Source organism: Oncorhynchus masou, chromosome 33 (assembly GCF_036934945.1).
Source record: "Oncorhynchus masou masou isolate Uvic2021 chromosome 33, UVic_Omas_1.1, whole genome shotgun sequence".
In the NCBI taxonomy this organism is placed as follows: domain Eukaryota; kingdom Metazoa; phylum Chordata; class Actinopteri; order Salmoniformes; family Salmonidae; genus Oncorhynchus; species Oncorhynchus masou.
Window position 1 is genome coordinate 31361895 of NC_088244.1, and position 23681 is coordinate 31385575.

The 23681-nt window shown below is 41.7% G+C and overlaps 3 protein-coding genes across 10 annotated transcripts in view; all 3 read right to left on the minus strand.

Annotated features, from left to right (window-relative positions):
- Positions 1 to 696: 696 nt before the first annotated feature.
- Positions 697 to 12303, minus strand: LOC135528251 (matrix remodeling-associated protein 8-like). Of its 3 annotated transcripts, none has more exons than XM_064957208.1 (10): positions 11973 to 12303; positions 8594 to 8620; positions 8080 to 8385; positions 7873 to 7974; positions 7291 to 7773; positions 2504 to 2677; positions 2302 to 2332; positions 2093 to 2175; positions 1875 to 1934; positions 697 to 1753 (listed from the first exon to the last, which is right to left on the minus strand). In XM_064957208.1, coding segments are annotated over exons 1-10 (1287 nt in total). In that variant the 5' UTR covers positions 11992 to 12303; the 3' UTR covers positions 697 to 1751. The 3 variants fall into 3 exon arrangements, with proteins under 3 accessions (XP_064813280.1, XP_064813278.1, XP_064813279.1); XM_064957206.1 differs by having other exon boundaries at positions 1881 to 1934; positions 11973 to 12300; XM_064957207.1 differs by having other exon boundaries at positions 1881 to 1934; positions 2513 to 2677; positions 11973 to 12295.
- Positions 12304 to 12513: 210 nt separating this feature from the next.
- aurkaip1 (aurora kinase A interacting protein 1) lies at positions 12514 to 17104 on the minus strand. The gene is made up of 4 exons (XM_064957209.1): positions 17014 to 17104; positions 15663 to 15779; positions 13520 to 13989; positions 12514 to 12851 (listed from the first exon to the last, which is right to left on the minus strand). Exons 2-4 carry the CDS (start codon positions 15712 to 15714, stop codon positions 12735 to 12737), a joined length of 639 nt encoding a protein of 212 aa, XP_064813281.1. The 5' UTR covers positions 15715 to 15779; positions 17014 to 17104; the 3' UTR covers positions 12514 to 12734.
- A 3797-nt stretch (positions 17105 to 20901) lies between these two features.
- LOC135528253 (rap1 GTPase-activating protein 1-like) overlaps positions 20902 to 23681 on the minus strand; it is an 88306-nt gene continuing 85526 nt past the window's right edge. For all 6 annotated transcript variants that reach the window (XM_064957212.1, XM_064957210.1, XM_064957211.1 and 3 more), the window contains one exon: positions 20902 to 23560. The gene's annotated coding sequence lies outside the window, so the exon portion shown is untranslated. The remainder of the gene's footprint in view (positions 23561 to 23681) is intronic.

Sequence of the window (23681 nt, forward strand, 5' to 3'; positions counted from 1 at the left end):
ACATCCTTGCGATATCGAGTTGGGAATATTTCCATTTTTTTTCAGTAATTCGTTAGACATTGCTGTCATCTAGTGGTGTGTTTAGGCTAGACTGCAAATGTTCTCCATTATACGGTACTAGTCACAGATAGTACTGCAGTCTGCACCATAAAGAAAGAAGGGTTTGGAGAACACATTTTATTCAGTAAACCTTTGGTGTTGATTTTCAGTAATAGTTTTAACTGTTGAGAATATTGATAATTATATTGATTACGAAAATTATATATAAATACATATATTAAATCATTATCTTCGTTATTATTAGCCTTCTTTACCGTCATCTAAGTATTACAACCTATATACAATATATCCAATACCCGATATCACTGTAAATCAATGTAATAATTACTAATTCATTACAATAATTGTCAATATTATCATCAAGGTGTACAGATTTTCTTGATCACCTTTCCGTCCAATTCGTCAGCAGATGGTAGTCTTGTGCTGCTGTACATACTCTTGTCCATTAATGAGAAACGTTATTTTCTTGAATAAGGTTCATTTCAATTTTTCTTGTTAAGCTCTCACTTCAAGAAAATCTTATTTAACCATTGATTTAAAGCAATGGGTTTGCCTTTAGATGTTCTTCCTATTCATACAACAGTAGCACAATGTACACATTGTAATACAAATATTAAATAATGGTCAACCCAGTAGTTTTTTTAATTAATATTTATTAGAGTGAAGATAATGAACCAGCATGCTACTGCACAGATAACTTGCTTGTAAGTAAAGCTTCCAAACTGAAAGTGTCAGGACACCTTTATCCAATTACAGTAATTGAAAAATATGACATCTTAAACAAACTTAGTCCTCTTCGTTCCCGTTTCTACACGAATCCTAATAACCCAGATGGCAAGATTCGTTGGCTTGTCAACTTGACAAAAATAGACAATCCCTCACATGCAAATGTACATGTCCTAACATACATTCCTAAAAAACACATCTGGATTCTGTTCAAGGCTTGTTTTCCTGAGTTCCATTAAATGTATAGCCTTCTTTGTGGTCCATGATCGTCAATCACAAATGGACTTGGTAAGGATACAGTTATAACGTCTTATTACTCCTTTATAAGCAATCTACCAATGAATAGTTATAAGCCTGGCTATAAACTACTTATGACTCTTTACAGAAAGGATATGTTGGCTTAATGTAATGTGTTAACAGTCAATTACAGCAAGGTTTGTGGAAATATTTTTAATAAACTTACTCAACGGGTTATGAGCTATGAAATCACACATGGAACATGACAGTTCTCCCGCACACATTATAAAGACACCATCCATTCTGAAAATGAAAAGTTTGAAGGGTGAATTAAAGGAATACAGTGATAGAAAGTGTTTTGTTACATACAAAAAGGAAGGTTGTACAGTACATAGGGATATTGTTATATAAAATACTTGACATCAAATATCTGTGTAATACAAAATCGAAGACATATCTAGCTATGTTAAAATCACAGCAGATCAGAATACAGACTTTACCAGTATGAAAATATAAAACAAAAACGTTGACTGGCGCAGCAATAGAAAAGTTTTGGTAAGAGAGTTTGGTAAGGGGGTGTCTATAAAAAGAGAAAGCGTCCCCCCCTCCTGTCGTCCGCTTTGAATTCCACCATTATAATCCTTTACTTCCTTATCCTGTACGTCTGTCCTGGACCAGCCAGCAGCATATCAGCTATTTCTGTCTCACTTCCACAACTTTCCATCCATTTCTAGAGAGAGATATGGAGGAGGGAAGAGAATAATAGGAAAGAAATGAGAAGTGACACTAGCAAAAAGAAAGCCATTCAATTTGGCATGAAATTGTGGTTTGGAACCCATAATGTCACATACATTTACCTTTATTGTGGTCTTTGGACATATCTCTCTCTTTCAGTAAGTTGTTTTTGTAATCTGAGGATAGAAATGCAAAAGGGTTGGTCATTCAATTTGACATGTCATGATATACGGTATGAGCTCTGTGCAGCAACAGCCATTATTGATACCAGTCGCCCTGTTCAAACTTTCTGGTCTGTATGAGGTAGGGCCTACAGGCAGAATGGGAGCCTTACCTGAATTCAGGTGTTCCTGGTTGCAGACCTTCAGCTCTGTGGCGTCCAATGCAATGCCCTCATGGCCAGTCACATGACCCCTCCTGTTTACCAGTAAGAGAGGGAAGTGGTTAGTCATAAAAATTCTGTGAGTTCCGGTCATCCTTAAAATGAGTAATATTCTCATTATCAAGTGTGACCGCTGACCACCTTACTAAATCGGTTCTCACCATTTAGATCTTTGCAGGTCATACTCCAGCCCTGAAACAAGATTAACACACCTTTAACATACCATTTACAGGTCACAAAATCACACAGCCACTCAACTGATTGAAATATTAAATCAAGGACATGTGTAAATTGAAGCACATTCAAAGTGTGTCTGTGTGTGATAAAGAGACATGCAGAGATACATACAGTAGAGACACCCACACACGCTACCTCTCTTTCTGCGTCGTCGGGTAAGCACAGTGACTATTGTGATGATGAAGGCTAGGAGGAAGAAGGTAGCCAGGATGTAACCCAGGTGCTGGAAGAAGTGCCCTCGGTGCTCAGGGAGGATGACGTTGACGACACCTGGCCTCTCAAGTTCAACCACGTTGTGGCCTGAAGGTGTGAGGATAACACTGTGGGTTCACTGGTCTGCTATGAACACTCATTGTGTTATAAACACAGGCTGGTGGTGGAACATTATATTAGTCACGTTTTGTTTTATCCATGTTGAGTGAAATTAATGATCTTATTTAACCAATACATGTGGTTTAATTTGAACTGGGTGTATAAGACAGTAAGAACACCTTCCTAATATTAACCTGCCACCCCCCCACAACTTGTCTCAAGTCTTAAAACTCCTTATTTCACCAGTCTCCTCCCCTTCATCTACGCTGATTGAAGCAAATTTAACAGGTGACAATCAATAATGGGATCATAGATTTCACCCAGTCAGTCCGTCATTGAAAAAGCAGGTGTTCATAATGTTTTGTACACTCCGTGTTTTCCATTGATATTGCATTTTGAACGACAATTACAGTTGACCTGGTTCAGCTGTAATGACTTGCATACCTTAAAAAGAGAAATACCGATTAACTAAGGAAAAGGAGAGGGAGGAAAGGAAGGATCGAGGGGAGGAATTCTGTTATGTGCGGTCAGCCTGTCCAAATGAGTTTTCCAGATATTTACCTTTTCTCATAAACACAGACAATGTTTTGCAAAGTCTAAAGAATGAACCCAAGCTGTTACTGCCTCTGTCCCTGAAACCCCCCCAGTCTGACTGGTCAGTGTAAGCACACATTTCACAACACTCACCACAGTCATGCTCTGTGCAACACAAACACCACTTCTGACAGGTCTCAGACAATTAATTAAGCAAAATAACAGAGACGGGGGAGAAGGGGATTTGCTAACTGTGAAAACCATGTGATTTAAATCAACGAAAATAGCTATTACAAATTGGCATATCAAATTGTTACTTCCAAACCGTCTGCACACAACAACATGTACCATAACCACCAATCAGTTTGCCACTGTTACACAGGTCTCTCTCACCTGCTGGGTGAGAACAGAAATGATAGTCATTGGGGATAATGATGGTGGAGACCTGTATTAACCAAGCCTGGGAAGGCTGATGACACTAATATACTTTTGCTTTTCATCACCTAGAGGCATTTGTTTCTTTTAAATCTGTTCTCCTTGGCCCATCCTCAGATACAGTACCAGTCAAAAGTTCAGACACACCTACTCATTCAAGGGATTTTCTTTATTTGTACTATTTTCTACAGAATAGAATAATAGTGAAGACAACTAAACTATGAAATAAAACATATGGAATCACATAGTAACAAAAAAAGTGTTAAACAAAACAAAATATATTTTAAATTCTTCAAAGTAGCCACCCTTTGCCTTGATGATAGCTTTGCACACTTGGCATTCTCTCAACCAGCTTCATGAGGTAGTCACCTGGAATGCTTTTCCAACAGTCTTGAAGGAGTTCCCACGTATGCTGAGCACTTGTTGGTTGTTTTTCCTTCACTCTGCGGTCCACCTCATCCAAAACCATCTCAATTGGCTTGAGGTCGGGTGATTGTGGAGGCCAGGTCATCTGACGCAGCACTTCATCACTCTCCTTCTTGGTAAAATAGCCCTTAGCCTGGAGGTGTGTTGGGTCATTGTCCTGTTGAAAAACAAATGATAGCACCACTAAGCGCAAACCAGATGGGATGGTGTATCGATGCAGAATGCTGTGGTAGCCATGCTGGTTAAGTGTGCCTTGAATTCTAAATCAATCACAGACAGTGTCACCAGCAAAGCACTACCACACCACCTCCTCCATGCTTCACAGAGTTCATCTGTTCACCTACCCTGCGTCTCACAAAGACACGGTGGTTGGAACCAAAAATTTCAAGGTTTCCACCGCTCTAATGTCCATTGCTCGTGTTTCTTGGCCCAAGCAAGTCTCTTCTTATTATTGGTGTCCTTTAGTAGTGTTTTTTTGTATCAATCTGACCATGAAGGCCTTATTCACGTAGTCTCCTCTCAACAGTTGATGCTGAGATGCGTCTGTTACTTGAACTCTGTGAAGCATTTATTTGGGCTGCAATCTGAGGTGCAGTTTACTCTAATGACCTTATCTAATGTCCATTGATCGTGTTTCTTGGCCCAAGCAAGTCTCTTCTTGGTGTCCTTTAGAAGTGGTTTCATTGCAGCAATTCAACCATGAAGGCTTGATTCACGCAGTTTCCTCTGAACAGTGGAACTCTGTTGCATTTATTTGGGCTGCAATCTGAGGTGCAGTTAACTCTAATGAACTTATCCTCTGCAGAGGTAAGTCTGGGTCTTCATTCCCTGTGGCCGTCTTCATGAGAGCCAGTTTCATCATAGCGCATCATGGTTTTTGCAACTGCACTTGAAGACACTTTCAAAGTTCTTGACATTTTCCAGATTGACTGACCTTCATGTCTTAAAGTAATGATGGACTGTCATTTTTCTTTACTTGTTTGAGCTGTTCTTACCATAATATGGACTTGGTCTTTTACCAAATAGGGCTATCTTCTATATACCACCCCTACCTTGTCACAACACAACTGACTCAAACGCACAAACTCCACAAATTAACTTTTAACAAGGCACACCTGTTAACTTGCATTCCAGGTGACTACCTCATGAAGCTGGCTGAGAGAATGCCAAGAGTGTGCAAAGCTGTCATCAAGGCAGAGGTTGGCTACTTTGAAGAATCTCAAATTTAAAATATATTTTGATTTGTTTCACACTTTTTTGATTACTACATGATTCCATGTGTGTTATAGTAGAATATATAGTAGAATAATAGTGAAGACATCAAAACTATTTAGAAAATAGTAAAAATAAAGAAAAAACCCTTGAAAAAGTAGGTGGGTCCAAACCTTTGACTGGTCTGTATGTTATGACACATCATGACTGATTAAACTAGCCTGAGGATAGGTATTAGCTTGAGGCAGGCTTAAAATAAGAAATGAGCGGAGGACAGATACCATCCCTGGGTGGATCTTGCAAACTGCACCAGTCTTACAGAACAAATTGTATTGAATTAATCTAATTCAACACTTCCCAAGTGGCATCAGAGTTGCTAATTATCTCTTGTCTGTTTTGAATGTTGTTAATATGCATGAAACTGCAGTGTCATGGTCAAGGTCAACCATCTCTGGAGAACAATTAGTCTTGCCTCAGTTCTCTCTCCGTATCTCAGCTGTTGCCTGTTTCCATTCCCCTGATAGATCAGACAAGAACTTACACGCAGAAACACAATGTGACATGTGCCGCGCAGAGGTCACACGGCGAGTGGTTTTAGTCTTGTTGAAAGACTGTGGTTAATTAGCAAGCCAATGAGCTGAAGGAATCTGACCTGGTCTGCATTTCTGGTTATTTTCTATTCTAAATGTTTTGGCTGACTTATCCAGGCTCTGGTGCTCACAACAACACCGAGCTCCACTTTAGCTTGTCATAAATGATTACAGTGGAACAACAAAGTGGGATAATGGCTGCTGCAATTGCAGAGGACGGGGATGAGAGTTGGCTGGACTTAACAAGGGAAAAAGCACAACTAAGTAGAAGAAAGATGAAGTCAAAAAGTAAAAATCAAAGCAAAGAACTCAAGATATGTCTGCATTGATCCATGTGAATTTCTTCCCTGCATACTTTACAATGCTGTTAAATGGATCAACCCATCTTAAAAGGACAAAGGAGGATCCACATCTAACACTGAACCAACCTTTGCCAACACCTCCCCCACTGTTCCCCTTTCATGTCCCAGCTGGTCCAGGTGCTGAACAGATGTAGCACATTTCATCCTTTTGCTGATAAACACGCCCCAACCAGAGGCCAGGGAGAAGGAGAGAATCAGACTAGTGATGGAGAGAGACTCTGTAGACAGGTTACTGTAGAGAGATAATGACACTTAAAGAGACTATCAGAAATCCCAATTCACCAGTTGCAAAGCCTCACCATGCGCCCTCCTTCCCCTGGAGTCTGGCTTGACTGGCCCTGTTGAGCTATAATGGCTCCTCCTGTAAACTAAGCCATTTGCTCAACTACAGAAAAATTAAAAAGGTCTCCAATGAAAATGAGAGCACTTCCGTTTTGGCCAATTAGTGGCCTCTCAGACAGACTTTCAGACAGGCTGCCTGCAGCCAACAGTCAAATTCCCCAAACAAAACCCTCTCCCTTTCTCAACACTCCAGGGCTCTCAACGCTCTACCCCCTCGCTGTCAGCTCATCTGCGGGCCAAATGCATTCTTTCATTCTTTTTTCTCACCCTCTTTTTCTCCATCTGTTTATTTTGTTTTTGTTGCCTCTTTCGCCCACTCCTTCATTCCCTCTTTCTCTCCCCCTCCCTCTTGTGCAGACAGAGAAAACGTTTGAGAAGAGATCTGGCACAACGATGCACTGACGTAACTGGCCAAAAATCCCTAGAAATATGACCCATAAATATACCCCAGGAACAGTGTTCTCAGTTAGACACAGGCTGCTGTAAAGACAGGCAGACACAAACACCAATCAGATTAGGGAAAACATGGGAAAATGTGAACGAAAATATAGAGAGAAGATAGAATGATTTATAGTTGAAAAGAAAGGAGAAAGGGCTTTATTTTAACTATACCCGCCATGTTCTAATGAAGTTGAAAAATGGTTCACACTTTCAATCAGAGAATAAACCCTGAGAGAAAGGAATATGCCGAGTGTCTTACTTGGGTCGTCATTGGGGAGTGCGTGGGGGACAGCGGGGACAGCAGGAGCTGCAGTGAGGACCAGAGGAGGTGGGGGGAGTGGAGGCCCCACCATGAGTCTGAAGATGCGTCTCTCGTGCAGGCCACAGTAGTGGTGGTGCAGGTGGCAGGAGTACAGGCCCTTGTCGATGGGCTGCAGGTTAGAGATGGTCAGAGAGAAGTCCCCTACAGAGAAGGCATCCTCAGAAACACTCATCTTATCCACAGGGAAGAGCGGTCCATACTGTCTGCGCTCTCCGGAAGCATACAGGTCCACCAGGCGGTCAGCCAAATCAGGTCTCACCCCAGGGGGCTGCCAGTCCCAGTGGGCTACCTGCTGCTGGTCCTCCTGCTGGCCCTCCGTCCACAGGGGCCGCCGGTTCACACACGGCAACACCACCGAGCTCCCCAGCAACACCACAAACACTGTCTTGTCCCCGTCCCAGTACCGCTTCTCCTTACGGGCTGAGATGGAACAGGGTGAATAGCGTTTTAAGCATAATAGATACTGTATGGAAGACTATTCAAATCATCATGATTCAGATACCTATTGTGGATAGTCACCTGACTTGGTGGTGTTGAGTTGTATCTTGATGGATTGGTGCAGCTGGCAGTAGTGGTGGTGCAGGTTACAACTATAAACACCTCGGTCAGCTGCTCCCACATCTGGCATAACACACATTCCAATGACATTTTCTCGAGTAACATAAATGAGTGTAATATTCTGTACAGTCATCAGCATACAGTAGACCAATACAGGGCCCAACTCACTGTTGATGACGAGGGAGAAGTTCCCGTCAGTGAAGGCGGTTTTGGGGATGGTTATGCGGCCCTTGTTGAACCCATTGTAGACTCTCTCTTTGACCCCGGGGGACATGTCCAGTATCCTCTCCACAGAGTACTCTGGTATGCTCCGGACCAGGTCCCAGTGGACCACCCTCTGGCGGTCCTTCAGGCGATCCCGGGTCCACACCATGCGGGGGCTGTTGCAGGGCAGTACCGCCAGGGTCCCGGCTGGGAGGGTGATGTTGCGGGCCTCCACCACCACACCTAGACTGCTGCTGCTCTGGCCCCATGCTAATGCAACACACACAGGACTTATTTGTACATTTTGCAACAGGAAAAAAAATACACAAAATTAAAACATTTCTCAACAAGATCATGGAGGAAAAAAAACATAACCCTAAAAAACACACTTATACTGAATGTAAACAGCAAATAGAGGCATAAATGTTGTGGATAAAAATGTGTAATACAATCAAGGTTGCATGTTATGGGGACTTACCACTGTGCATGAAGAAGACAGCAGAACCTGAAACAAATAACAGAAAATGCCATTGTCATCATAAGAACCATAACTATCCATCTGGCAGGGTTGGACCTGAGCTGACCACAGAGTTGTGGTCACTGCGCTGTTGTGAACGGATAGCTTATACAGTAGTTAAGGCTGGCTGGTCTAACAGCTGCTTCAATGAGACAACTGGGTGGAGGAAGAGTCAGAAAATAGGTCAAGAGAAAAAACAACAAGGGGCAATAATGAGACAGGGAGAAGTATATACACTTCTCTATATTTCAATGTTTCGCCTTTTGGGACTGAAGGCATTCCCGTAGCAGGTCTGCTATTTCTAACCCAGATTTTCACTAGGCGCTATTACATCTGCTGTTTACCTAAGGGCCAGCTGCAGAGAGAAGCATACAGCCCAGGCAGCAACACAGAGGCTCTATTCATTCCCCTGCTAAAAACTGTCAAGGCCAAAGTCCTGGGGGTAAACACAGCCAGCCAGTGCCCACAGCTACAGCCCAGCGCTACAACTGAGTGACCATTACTTAGATCATAGATGCCTATTGTATTTCATACACCAATGTTAGGGGAGCCATTCTCGAGCAATCCTAGAGGTTTAGCAGGCAGGCTTATGTTTCGTTTAAATTAAAACCATAAAAATGGAAAGTTATTAGAGTTTTGAGTAGGCCTATGCTGTTTTTAAGGGGTAGTTGTGGGGTTTGCAGAGACAGTAGATACCAGGTGTTTTGTTCATCTGCTGATCTGACAGATTCCCCTCACATGAGGAAAAGTGATATGACTCAGGGAGACTCGTCAAATCAAGTGGTTAAAAACCTCTACAGGATCAGTAGGTCCCCTGCGGGATGGTTGAACTAATGTAGGCTAATGTGATTAGCATGAGGTTGTAAGTAACAAGAACATTTCCCAGGACATAGACGTATCTGATATTGGCAGAAAGCGTCAATTCTTGTTAATCTCACTGCACTGTCCAATTAAACAGTAGCTATTACAGTGAAAGAATACCATTCTATTGCTTGAGGAGAGTGCACAGTTATGAACTTGAAAATGTATTAATAAACCAATTAGGCACATTTGGGCAGTCTTGAAACAACACTTTTAACAGAAATGCAATGGTTTATTGGATAGGTTTAAAACTTTGCACATACACTGCTGCCATCTACTGGCCAAAATATGAACTGCGCCTGGTCTTTCATAATACATTATGGCCTCTCTCTTGCATTTCAAAGATGGTACAAAAAAAAGACAAATAAAACATTTTTTTCTTTGTATTATGTTTTACCAGATAAAATGTGTTATATTCTCCTACATTAATTTAACATTTCCACAAACTTCAAAATGTTTCCTTTCAAATGGTATCAACAATATGCATATCCTTGCTTCAAGTCCTGAGCTACAGGCAGTTAGATTTGGGTATGTCATTTTAGGTGAAAATTGAAAAGGGGCGGATCCTTAAGGTGTTTTAAGAGCGTTGGGCCAGTAACCGAAAGGTCGCTGTTTCGAATCACCGAGCCACAAGGTGAAAAATCTGCCAATTTGCCCTTAAGCAAGGCACTTAACCCTAATTACTCCTGTAAGTTGCTCTGGATAAGAGAGTGTCTGCTTAATGACTAAACTGTAAAATGCCACATACTCCAAATACAACTGGTGTAGACTAACAGGAAATGCTTGCTCATCTCGGGGCGGCAGGGTAGCCTAGTAGTTAGAGCGTTGGACTAGTAACCGGAAGGTTGCGAGTTCAAACCCCCGAACTGACAAAGTACAAATCTGTCGTTCTGCCCCTGAACAGGCAGTTAACCCACTGTTCCCAGGCCGTCATTGAAAATAAGAATTTGTTCTTAACTGACTTGCCTGGTTAAATAAAGGTAAAAAAATAAATAAAATAAAAAATCTCCTCTGATGCATTCTAATACAGTCCTGTCATGGTTTCACATCAACTGTGGTTTTTACTTATTTACGGTCAGTAAACTTACTCCCTATGTGATTAGTTGCTGGTCTCTAGGGGCATTGAAATAACATTTCTTTCAAAGGTTCTCCTACGATTAAAATAACTATTTCTTGTTTGGTGAAGTCATTGAACTTGAGGTGCTGATGTTTCTTATGATATAACCATCTAGACGAGGCAATGTCTCATCTCTAGTATCAACATGTTTATGCGAGTCCATGAGCTCAAGCGTAAGTCTAAGGTTGGTTATATGTGTGCCACCATGCTGGAGAACTGTGGTATGAGCAGCACTGAAGGACATAAACAATTCTGTGGACAGAAAAATAGATATAATAATCATACCGTGTAAATGTCTCCTTGGTCTCTGGTGCAGACATACAAAACTAACACTTAAAGATTTAACTACCTGCTACTGAATTGCCATGTTAAATGACTGACACTTAATAACTTACATCTGAAGGTGAATCGCTACAGCAATGATACACATTACTGAATGTGGGAAAATGATTTAAGTAAAAAAACATGTACATGCTGTATTATTTTGCTCAGGAGGGTAATACATAGTTTAGTTGCACAAACAGAAAGACAGTTTGTAAAAATAAATCGTGTTTTTTTTTAACTATGTGCAGGAATTTTTTTCTCCCCCTCTTTGCTCGAGAAGGCACATCCTGCCTGATAAGCATCATTTTGTTGACATTATGCCGAGGCTGGAATCAGTCAATATCTGAATCTGTAAACCATCCCTAACAAGAGGGTATAAATTTCCTGTCCATTCTACCAACATCTGCAACGACCACGATATTGGTTAATCATTCAATGAACATTGTCATTATAATTACAATTTTTAAGTAAGAAATCATGAAAATCGGTGACTCTACATTTTGATAGCCTCCTATATTGAATAACATTGTCTAAGGCCCTAAATTGAGTTTAAGTGGTAATCCCTGTATCTTGAGTAACTCCAGCCCACTTATGGTGAGACTCTCCCTCATTTACTGGCACATATAATGACAGGCTACAGGGATTGTGCTGACTCTCCCACTCTGACCGCAGTTAACTCAAAACACATTGGAGTGAACCCATAAGAAAAGCACCCAACCGCCACCTAGTACCCGAGGCAGACATGATTGTCCATTCTTCTTTACCTATTTTACATAAGAATGTTGTGATATACAGAGTACATTTAACAGATCATTGATGCAGGGGTACAAGGTATTTGAGGTAGACATTGTCTGTACCTAAAGGCAGGGTAAAGTTACTAGGTATCAGGATAAATACTATACTCATGCTAAATACGTTTAAATGAATCTGCATTGACTGCATTGATGCAGGGTCGACTAACGTTATCATTTTGGCGCAGGGTCAACAAAACATTGAAGCTTTTGTTCCGTTATAGTAAAAACAAAAATTGGAACTTACTCAGAAACAGCAGCAACATGTCTTTGTCTTTCTTGTCCAACTTCGCCTCGAAAGCTGGGAGAAAAGATGGTAGGCTGCAACACGGTGATGTGTGCGCATCAATGGACAGAAGAAAGCAACACCTGAAGAAAGTGCGTCAACAACAAAAACGACAGACTTCTCCAGAGTCTCGACCAGCAGGGTATGCCCCTCCTACACGTGCCTGTGAAACCCTACACCTCCTGGCACTGCGACAGAGAAAACGGAGTGCGTCTTCTCGTCTCCTGCTTCACATTGGCATCTTTGAAAGTGACCACTTCTTCTGACCTAATATCACAATACCAGAATATTGTTTTACCATTTTGTCACTCACTGAACAACAACGGACTATGTCAGCTTAACATCTTTCAGTTCAATGAAACAGAGGTTGTACAATACTGCCACTCACTGTTTCTCTCACGAAATAGCAAAGGAAAAGGTATAAAATAATATAGCAGCCTATGCTCAGCAGGTATGAACATACTGGTATGATATATTAAATAAGATTAGTAGATACAATAAGGATGGGAAACAAAGCTTTATTGTTCATTTTCACTTACTTACAATGAACATCACACTCAACAGGAGAGAACATCTGGAAAATGTCCAAATCACTGACAAGTAGCAAAGGAGAGCAGGCTGCTCTGCTGTGTTTGAGGAAAAGCATACGCGTCCTGTTATGACCCAGTATGTGGGTCAGTCAGCGGTGTGCCAGAAGGCTTTCAGCCTTGCATGTCCTCGTCTTCATCCCCTCTTGGACTTGTACTGTTTAATGAAGATTTTGGGTGTGTTCCATCCCTCTGGGGCTTTCTTCAGTCCAGCTCTCATCCAGATCCTCTGCAGATCCTTCTCAAAGCGTTTCTGCACACAAGTACAGAAAATACACTATTAGAGCGCTCACAGGGACTGTAATAAGTGTTACAATCTGTTCCAAGCAGTCGGGACATTATTACTGAGCTGTGAGTGATAAGCAGTTAAAGGGATAATTCAGGATTTTGTCATTTTTAATTTGATCTTTATTTAACTAGGCAAGTCAGAACAAATTCGTATTTATATTGATGGCCTACCGGGAAAAAGTGGGTTAACTGCCTTGTTCAGGGGCAGAATGACACATTTCAGTTCAGTTCTGGGATTCAATCCGCCCAACACTCTAACCACCAGGCTACCTGCTGCCCCAATGAGCAAAAGGGCCCATTATCTATTTCCCCAGAGTCAGATGAACTCGTGGATACCTTTTTTATGTCTCTGAATGCAGTTTGAAGGAAGTTAGAGGTAGCATCCAACAGATACCGATGGACTTCCAGTCACTGCGCAAACGCCTAGTTAGCATTGGCTTGTGAAACTACCTCTAACTTCCTTCATAATGGACAGAGACACAAAAATTGTATCCACGGGTTCATCTGACTCTGGGGGAGTAGATAAAGGGCCTCATTGCGAAAATCCCAGAGTATCCCTTTAAGAGTTTATACTCATAAGAACAACAATTAAGAGCACGACATTCTCCTTCCATCTCCAACCAAAACACGGACCTGCTTCTTCTTCCTCCTGCCCTCCAACACTCTCCTCCTCAGGAACTTGGTGCGTTTCAGCAGCTTCTTGTACTTGTGCCTGTTCATCTTCCGCCGCCGGATCTCCAGCACGTTCTTACAGCGGAGGGGCGTGACGGAGCCATCACCCTCCTCTAGTAGAGGGACTGCAAATGGGGGCAACACCTTGGTGTCCACCATCACATCTCCTTCCTCCAGGGGCTGAGGAGCCTCTAGCAGGGGAGGGAGGGAGTAGTGCAGGGAGAGCCAGCTCTCCAGTGGGGACACTGATAGATTACGAGGGACGAGGAACTCTTCTAGGTCTGGCTCCAGTGCCACCCACGGTTGAGGAGGCTGTGAGTTATCTGCTGCCGTTCCATAGTTTCTGGGTTTTCCATTTAGAGAAGAGCAGCAAGCAGGGAAGACGGGCAGTAGAGATCCACGCAATGACTGTACTGGAGTCTGCAGTGCACCTGAGCGTTGAAGGAGAATAAACAGAAATGTATTAGTTTACCATTTAAGTGATAGTGCCACATTTTAAAGTGGAACTGACAGCATTTTAGAAACATAAAATAGTACTAAAATCTGTTCATATACACCCCCAGGAAGAATATGACACTTTTAAAAACATTTTCTGACAAGCAAGCACTTAGATATGGTCATTTTGATAAATTCTTAGAATGTTTGGGAATTGCTTTTACTAAGGCACCTGGGAAAATTCTATAGCAATATAGAGTGGGAAATCAGCCATGCATTTGGACAATTAATAGACACTGCAGTAAATAAAACTGAATAAAAACATCCGTCTCATTCAGGACCGGAGTCTACACAGACCGGTTTACCAAAGCCAATCAGAGCTACAGTAGGCCTTTATACAAACAAGCCATTTTCCACCCAGGCCTGCCATCATTCACTTTGAACTGGACGTTGTGTTCACAGTCAGTAGCAACAGCGCGACTTAAGATCAATAGAACGCATTTGCCAAAAGCCACAAAATATACTTGAATGGATTTCTGCAAATATGTCAATACCACATGAATCCTCTTACTTTTGGGAACGTTACAATCCTATTGATCCAACAACCATGAAAGGGTAGGCTCTCTCTCCCTCAGTTATGCACATCAACAACTAATGCTAACCAGAGCAAGATGAGCTCAAACCTAAGAAGGAACATTAGATAAACCCTCTCAAACTGTTCAGCTAGTTGGCCGTCAAAATTCCACTGATAAACGCTGGATAATTGTAGCCTCCTCATCCTTCTGCGGCTTGCCTGCAACCAAGCTAAGTGGCCAAAGTTGGCAAGCAAGCTACTTTGACACAAATGAGAGAACACCTCCCTCTGACCTTTTTACTTGCCCTGGCAGAGCTGGTTACATGTTGTGACTAACTTATTTGTTTTGCCTACGTTTACTGACACCGGTCCTATTTTAACAGGTGTTTTGCGCGTTCGAAAATCCACCAGTTATTCTGAGCTCTGCAACACAGACGAAAGTGCTCCGAAATCGAGTTGAGTGAATTTGCGATCGCAGGAGATATGCTAACTGGATAAGTCGTTCAAGTTCTTGCTAGCTAACCAAATGACACCTGGATCTCTAGCTATGTACAGCCACTGAAAAACAATATGAGGAGAAAGTGACATGACATCCTCCCAGCTAGTGTTAGGCGCTGTGTTTTTAGCTTGCTACATAAATAGATAGGCAAGCCTAAGTTATGACTGACTAGTGATCATTGCCCTTGCTCGTTTGATTGTATTGACAGCCTTGGTTACATTCCTCTGTTTTTGTCATGGAAACCGAAACAGCCGAATGGAGGCAGCAAACAATGCACCAGGCCAGCTGTGAATTACAACCTGATAGCAATGTTTTGGACTACCAAGAAATGTATTGGTGAATTATATTTATCATGCATTGACCTGCATCCATCTATTCTGCCAACAATGCTTTAGTGTACGTCATGGAATGTTGAGTCAAATATAACCTCCATTTAAAACCTCTTATAAAGTTGGTTTTGTAGCATAAACTGGTCATTTGATTTTTTTTTTTTACTGATATTATGATGGTCTGTTTCACATCTGCTAAGTAGTTAAAATATTGTCAGCTCCACTTTAAGCTAGCTATAGATCTGATGTGTGCCTTGACAAACTTACCAGTTGCTCTGCAAAGCAGACTGAGGCGAGGGGCCACCCTTGAGATAAACATATCTACGAATATTCAAGTGGAGTCATCAGGAATGAATGAGTCTGTATGCTGCTCCACTGCGTGCCCTATGAAAAAATGTTAGAGACCATTCATGTCAATTGTAAAAACCTTCAAGTTCCTTGGTGTTCACATCAACAACAAACTAACATGGCCCAAGCACACCAAGATAGTTGTGAAGAGGGCACGACAAAACCTTTCCGTCCTGAGAAGACAAAGGATTTGGCATGGGTCCTCAGATCCTCAAAAGGTTCTACAGCTGCACCATCGAGAGCATCTTGACTGGCTGCATCACTGCCTGGTATGACAACTGCTCGGCCTCCAACGACAAGTCACTACAGAGGGTAGAGTGTACGGCCCAGTACATCACTGGGGCCAAGCTTCCTGCCCTCCAGGACCTCTATACCAGGCGGTGTCAGAGGAAGGCCCTAAACATTGTCAAAGACTCCAGCCATCCTAGTCATAGACTGTGCACTCTGCTACTGCCCAGCAAGCAGCACCTGAGCGCCAAGTCTAGGTCCAAGAGGCTTCAAAACAGCTTCTACCCCCAAGACATAAGACTCCTGAACATCTAGTCAAATGGCTACCCAGACTACTTGCTACCCAAAACCACATTGTTGGTTAAGGGCTTGTAAGTAAGCATTTCACTGTAAGGTCTACATTTGATTTGAAGAGTATTGCTGGTACATAGTTTACACTTCAGGTAATGCCCCCTTAGATATAGCTACGAACCGCTTTGATACAGGGTGATGTTCGTAGCAGGTTAGGAAAGTATTCTCGCTAAACTTAACCTACTATGTCCTAACGTTAACCTCCGTCTCTTAACCTGCTACGTTAATTATTATAACATGCTGCGTAAATTATACTAACCCGCTACGAAAAAGTCACTATCGCAACTGAAAATAGTTTTTCTCTTAACTAATTTAGCTGAGACACAATCTTTTCATACCGCTTTGATACAAGGTGATTTTCGTAGTACGTTATGAAAGCATTTTTGCTACCACCTAAGTCTCCTGGCCTTCTACGTTAATGATCCTAAATATACTGCGTAAATTCTCCCAACCTGCTAGGAAAAAGTCACTTCGATATCAAAGTGGCGTAAAAAGAGTAGCTGCTGACACATTAGCTTAGAGATTCTGTTGATTTATATGACTGGTTGTTAGCTCTCTTGCTAACACTATCATGGAGTACTGGTCTCAAGGAATAATCCTAAACAGGTTTGACACGTTTAAAAAGTTATGCTGTGTACTAACAACACAAGATTAAATCGGTAATTAAATTCATATTTTCGCAATGACTTACTTGACACTAGCTACAAGCGTAGCTAACGTTACCAATGATTTTCGTTTTTCAATGTGACTCCGGGAGACAACTTCCGGTCCACCTAAAACACTCTTCCTCTTTTCTTGTTACAAAATCTCCCTTGACATGGTTCCGCCTCAGTAATGACCTGAATCTGCTCAATATTTGAAAATACACGGTATATATTTGGTTTATTATGGTAACCCTGAACAAAGGCGTTATGACCTAAATAAGTTCAATAACTTATTTCGCATAATTCGGCCTCTTGTAGGATTGTCTAAAATCTCATTCTAGAAGGAGGGAGGCATGTTCTGATGGGAAGCATCTGCTCTTGCTGGCCCCAATTCTGACTTGTGCTCTGATACCCGCTACACTGATTTCTGCTCCCGTAAAATCCTGGGTTTTCTGCACGTTAACACTAGAAGCGTATTACTTAAAATTGATCAATTGAAAGTGTGGGTTCACAGCTCCAATCCAGATGTGTTGGTCATTACTGAGACGTGGTGAAGGAAGAGTGTTTTGAATACTGATGTTAACCTTTCTGGTTATAACATTTTCAGCAAGACAGATCTTCTAAAGGTGGGAGAGTGGCAATCTTCAAAAAGGATCACCTCCAATGCTCTATTGTCTCCACCAAGTCTGCCCCCAAACAATTAGATTTTCTGGTTTTAAGTATTAAACTTTCAAATAGCTCTTTGTTGACTGTTGCTGGGTGCTATCGTCCTCCATCAGCACCGGTCTGTACCCTAACTGCCCTAAGCTTTCTCCTGACCCCTTACACCAAGTCTGAATTTGTCCTGCTAGGTGACCTAAACTGGGACATGCTTAAACCACCTGACCAAGTCCTAAAGCAATGGGACTCCCTAAATCTTTCTCAGATTATCACCAATCCCACAAGGTTTGACTCCAAACACCTAGAAAAGGCTACTCTTCTTGATGTTATCCTCACAAATAATCCCGATAGGCATCAGTCTGATATTTTCTGTAATGACCTTAGAGATCACTGTTTTACAGCCTGTGTTCGTAATGGCTGCCCAGTGAAACGGCGTGTCCTGATTTGTCATAGACGCTTGCTAAAAATCTTTAATGAGCAAGCCTTCCTTCATGAACTGGCCTCTGTAAAATGGTAAAAAAAATCAGCTTTATCCCCTCTGTCGAAGACCTTCTTTTTTTATATTTTCATTGGTATTGTTAACAAACACACCCCCATAAGGAAAATGAGAATTAAAAACAGGTTCAGCCCCTGGTTCGACTGTGATCTTGCAGAGTTACTCCACCTCAAGAATTGCATTTGGCGAAGGCTCGGCACACGCAAACTCAGGCTGACTGGCTCTCGTTCAGGACAATGAGAAATAAGTGCACTCAGGCTATCCGGAAGGCAAGTTAGTTACTTTAAGGAGCAGTACTCTCTCTGTGGGTCTAACCCCAAGATGTTCTGGAAAACGGTTAAAGACCTGGAGAATAAACCCTTCTCCTCACAGCTGCCCATGTCCCTTAAAGTTGATGATGTGGTTGTTACTGACAAGATGCACATGGCTGAGCTCTTTAATCACCACTTCCTTAAGTCAGAAATCTTATTTGGCTCAGCCATGCCTCCTTGCCCGTCCAACACCTCCCACCCCTTCTAATGCGACTATTCCAGATGATTCTCCTTTTCTTCCCCCTCCCCCGCTACAAAGTTTCTCCCTTCAGGCAGTCACTGAGTCCGAGATGCTAGAGGAGCTCCTGAAACTTGACCCCAAAAAAGCATCTGGGTCAGATGGTTTAGACCCTTTCTTCTTTAAGGTTGCTGCTCCTATCATTGCCAAGCTTATCTCCAACCTTTTTAACCTGTCTCTCCTTTCTGGGGAGGTTCCCATTGCTTGGAAGGCAGCCACAGTTTGTCCTTTATTTAATGGTGGAGATCAAGCTCATCCTAACTGTTACAGGCCTATTTCTATTTTGCCCTGTTTATCAAAAGTGTTGGAACAATTTGTCAATAATCAACTGACTGGCTTTCTTGATGTGTATTGTATTCTCTCTGGAATGCAATCTGGTTTCCGCTCAGGGTATGGATGTGTCACTGCAACCTTAAAGGTCCTCAATGATGTCACCATTGCCCTTGATTCTAAGGAATGTTGTGCTGCTATTTTTATTGACTAGGCCAAAGCTTTTGGTAGACCATTCCATTCTTGTGGGCTGGCTAAGGAACATTGGTGTCTCTGAGGGGTCTTTGGCCTGGTTTGCTAACGACCTCTCTCAAAGAGTGCAGTGTATAAAGTCAGAAAATCTGCTGTCTCAGCCATTGCCTGTCACCAAGGAAATTTCAATCCTAGGCCCCACGCTCTTAATATATCCCATTTAGCAGACGCTTTTGTCCAAAGCGACTTACAAGTCGGCTGGGGCCACTACTTTTACATATGGGTGGCCCCAGCGGGAATCGAACCCACGACGCTTGGCGTTGCAAGCGCCATGCTCTACCGACTGAGCCACACAGGACGCCATCTTCTCAATTTACATCAACAACATAGCTCAAGCAGTAGGAAGTTCTCTCAACCACTTATATGCAGATGATACCGTCTTATACTCAGCTGCCCCCTCCCCGGATTTTGTGTTAAATGCTCTTCAACAAAGCGTTCTTAGTGTCCAACAAGCTTTCTCTACCTTTAACTTTGTTCTGAACACCTCCAAAACAAAGGTCATGTGGTTTGGTAAGAAGAATTCCCATCTCCCTACAGGTGTGATTACTACCTCTGAGGGTTTAGAGCTTGACATAGTCACCTCATACAAGTACTTGGGAGTATGGCTAGACGGTACACTGTCCTTCTCTCAGCACATATCAAAGCTGCAGGCTAAAGTTAAATCTAGACTTGGTTTCCTCTATCGTAATCGCTCCTCTTTCACCCCAGCTGCCAAACTAACCCTGAAATCAGCAGGTAAGGGTGCTCTCGAGCGGCTAAATGTTCTTTACCATTCGGCCATCAGATTTGCCACCAATGCTCCTTATAGGACACATCACTGCACTCTATACTCCTCTGTAAACTTGTAATCTCTGTATACCGGTCGCAAGACCCACTGGTTGATGTTTATTTATAAAACCCTCTTAGGCCTCACTCCCCCCTATCTGAGATATCTACTGCAGCCCTCATCCTCCACATACAACACCCGTTCTGCCAGTCACATTCTGTTAAAGGTCCCCAAAGCACACACATCCCTGGGTCACTCATCTTTTCAGTTCACTGCAGCTAGCGACTGGAACGAGCTGTAGAAAACACTCATACTGGACAGTTTTATCTCAATCTCTTCATTCAAAGACTCAATCATGTACACTCTTACTGACAGTTGTGGCTGCCCTGCGTGGTGTTGTTGTCTCTACCTTATTGCCCTTTGTGCTGTTGTCTGTGCCCAATAATGTTTGTACCATGTTTTGTGCTGCTACCATGTTGTGTTGCTACCATGTTGTTGTCATGTTGTGTTGCTACCATGCTGTGTTGCCATGTGTTGCTGCCTTGCTATGTTGTGGTCTTAGGTCTCTCTTTACGTTGTGTTGCCTCTCTTGTCGTGATGTGTGTTTTGTCCTATATATGTTATTTATGTATTTTCATCCCAGGAAGTCTTTTGCCTTTTGGTAGGCCGTCATTGTAAATAAGAATTTGTTCTTAACTGACTTGCCTAGTTAAATAAAGGTTACTTAATTAATTAAAGAAATAAACAAAGAAAGGAACTGAAAACCAGGTCATGGCTAGAAGGGATCCAGCTTTTGTCAAATGAACATAACATTGTAATTTGACCAAAGCTGGATCCATTCTAGCCATGACCATAAAACCTTTATAAACAGACAACTTTAGGATACAGTAGTGAGTTAAACCTAATAAAATCCTCTGCAGAAAACTCAGTAAGACATCTGAATGAATCCAGGCTCTTTATTTCATATTTTGGCTATATTTACAAATGAAGGAAAACATATTTACAAGTTAATTTCTTACAGGAATGCACTAATAAAACAGAACACCAATACAATCTGTTGAATAGATCACACTGAAGCAGTGTTCATACATTTTCTAAATTATTTATCATTTAAATTCCAGTAACTTGATGTGACAGTGCGGCATTGTGCTTTACTAGATCCCCATCTCTGTATGTGACTATCCCATAAAGCACAGCAGCTCACATAAAACAATAAAATATATATATATATAAGTAACACCACTAGAGGGCACCATCACTCTGTTGAGTTATTGGAAATGTAGGTTTTTCCGTCTACACTGGACTAATGTGAAGACCCGAAGAGTATAGTCTAACATAAAGACATAGGTAAGGTTAGAAGTTGAGAGTAGTACCAGTATATAATTTATATTTGTAAAAAACTGCATCCGTCTCAGTCCTTTTCACGCAATGATACCATTTCTTCCCCCCTTGATGATGATGAGTTACTGACTTACTGACTCAATCATATTTTATGCTGATCTGGTACATGTGGCACAGTTATGTAAGAGGAGATGAGGAGAGAAGCCTCAACTTTTACAGCGCTCTACTTTTAGAGACTGGTGGTGGTTAGCCACATCAAATAACTTATTTATAGGACATTCCTTCAACAGTTTCATTCAGTTCAGGAAAATGATAAGAGGTAAACAGTAGGCAACACACTTTTCATTGTTTAACTGTCACAAAGGTTATGATGGCGTGTGGAACCGTGTTGTTGCCAGGATGAACCAAAATACCAAAAGGAGGAATTGGCATCTTTCTTCAAGTCATCTTTAAACAGGGATCTAGGGCAAGAGGTGAATGTGTACAGTAACATTATTCACAAACTAAAGATCTAAGAATAAAATCATATCCAAAAGGCAGTTGAATATAAAAGCTATCAGGGCAATTTTAGTTAGATATATACAGTATCTGTTCAATATCTGTTCTATATTCAAACTCTTTAGCTCAGATACCTTTCCTCACACATTTGTCAGCTCTGTCATGATAAGGAGTTGTTCCCTTTTATTGAGCAGACAGTGTGGGATATAGTTTTAGTTTATTTTAAAACATACTTTTCAAATTGTACATGCCACACACTGTGTTCATTTGGCAGTGCTCAACAGAAGAAACAGAGTTGTATGTAAATGTAGAATGTAGAACTGTAGAACCCCATCATGATTTTCACAAAAATAAATATCACTGCCAGGTTACATTAGATTTGGCGTGGAGGGTAGGATTATGCTGTATAACATGCACAAACTGTAGTATTCATCTCTGTACATCTCTCCCATAATATACTAGAAATATATCAACAGCAAATATACTGTATAATACAGTAATCCCCCATCCCCAAATAAATAAATAAATACAAACATATTTTTCCGCGGGTACCGATGGCAACACTTAGGCTGCAGGATTTGTAATGTAGATTAGACCGGCAAACTAGCTGATTGGATGGACTCCTACAGTACGTTATTCAATTCAGTTATGAATTACCCCTGTCGTCATCAACACATCTCTACATACCTGACCTCAGTAACCTGCTTGATACACAACAAAATAGACAACTATTTCTGTGGACAGAAAGTGCAAAGCTAAAATTGCCTGTTTAGGTTACAATTACACAAAACGAGGTGGTTCCCAATAATAATAAATCGGTAGCAGTTAGCAATGAGCATCCTGGGTAAAAACAGTGTATAACATATCCTCTGAAGCCATGCACTGTCCAATTACGGTCTGCTTCTGACCATGTTGATAAGGGTATAAATTAGTAATGAAGCTATAGAAAAACTGTATTTTAAAGGTTCACGGCTACATTTCCATTATTTCTTGTTAGATGTCCATCTTCATTTTCATTTGCAGTATGAGCAGGTGAGGCTTGAAGTGCATTGTGATGACAATATCCCAGTTATTGTATATTGAGAAGAAAATATTCACTCTGTCAGAGCAACTGTTTTTGGCTGTACAGTTCTATACAGTAAGTTACAGCTATGGCTAATAGACACATTACAATCACTTTACCTGAAAAATCACTTACACATTAAACTGTATTTAACATAACCAATAATGGACATTTAAATTAAAATGCACACATCTTTGTTGTTGGATATTTGGTATTTGAGATTGAATGGGTTCAATCAAATCGTCACTATAATGTACAATCCATATGACAACACCAACATGCCCCTAACAAAGTCTCTGGCAGAATTCAATGGCACTGTGGCCACACTGTGTGATCTGCATGGCTATATACAGTAGGCCTCATTAAAACTGAACCACAGGTACCATTTGTTCACTGGGACAAATAAACCTATTTACTTAATGGGTAACAAAAAGAGTGCTTGTGAAACACAAAGCCAGGCAGAAGATGTGTGTACAGACAGACAGGTGAGGGAGCAGAAATAACCAACACCGAGGAAAAGGACTTCCTCCCCTGGCATGCCAGTCGCCGCCCACGCCACCGCCGGGGCTTCTGGGAAGGGGTGGTCTGGCCTCACTGACCAGCAGGCTGGCCAGGGTCCACCTCCTCATCGTCGTCATTGGTTACGGCGAAAGCCTGCGCTCCTCTCATCTCCCAGAAGGATTGTGTCTTATGGGAATGCTTTAGGGATAGGAGACATCAGACTCTTACTAAAGGCTGACAGCAAAATATAGAAATACATGTGAAAACACCATACAATGTTTTATGAGAATAAGCAATGCAGGCCTTGTTCCTTCTTTGG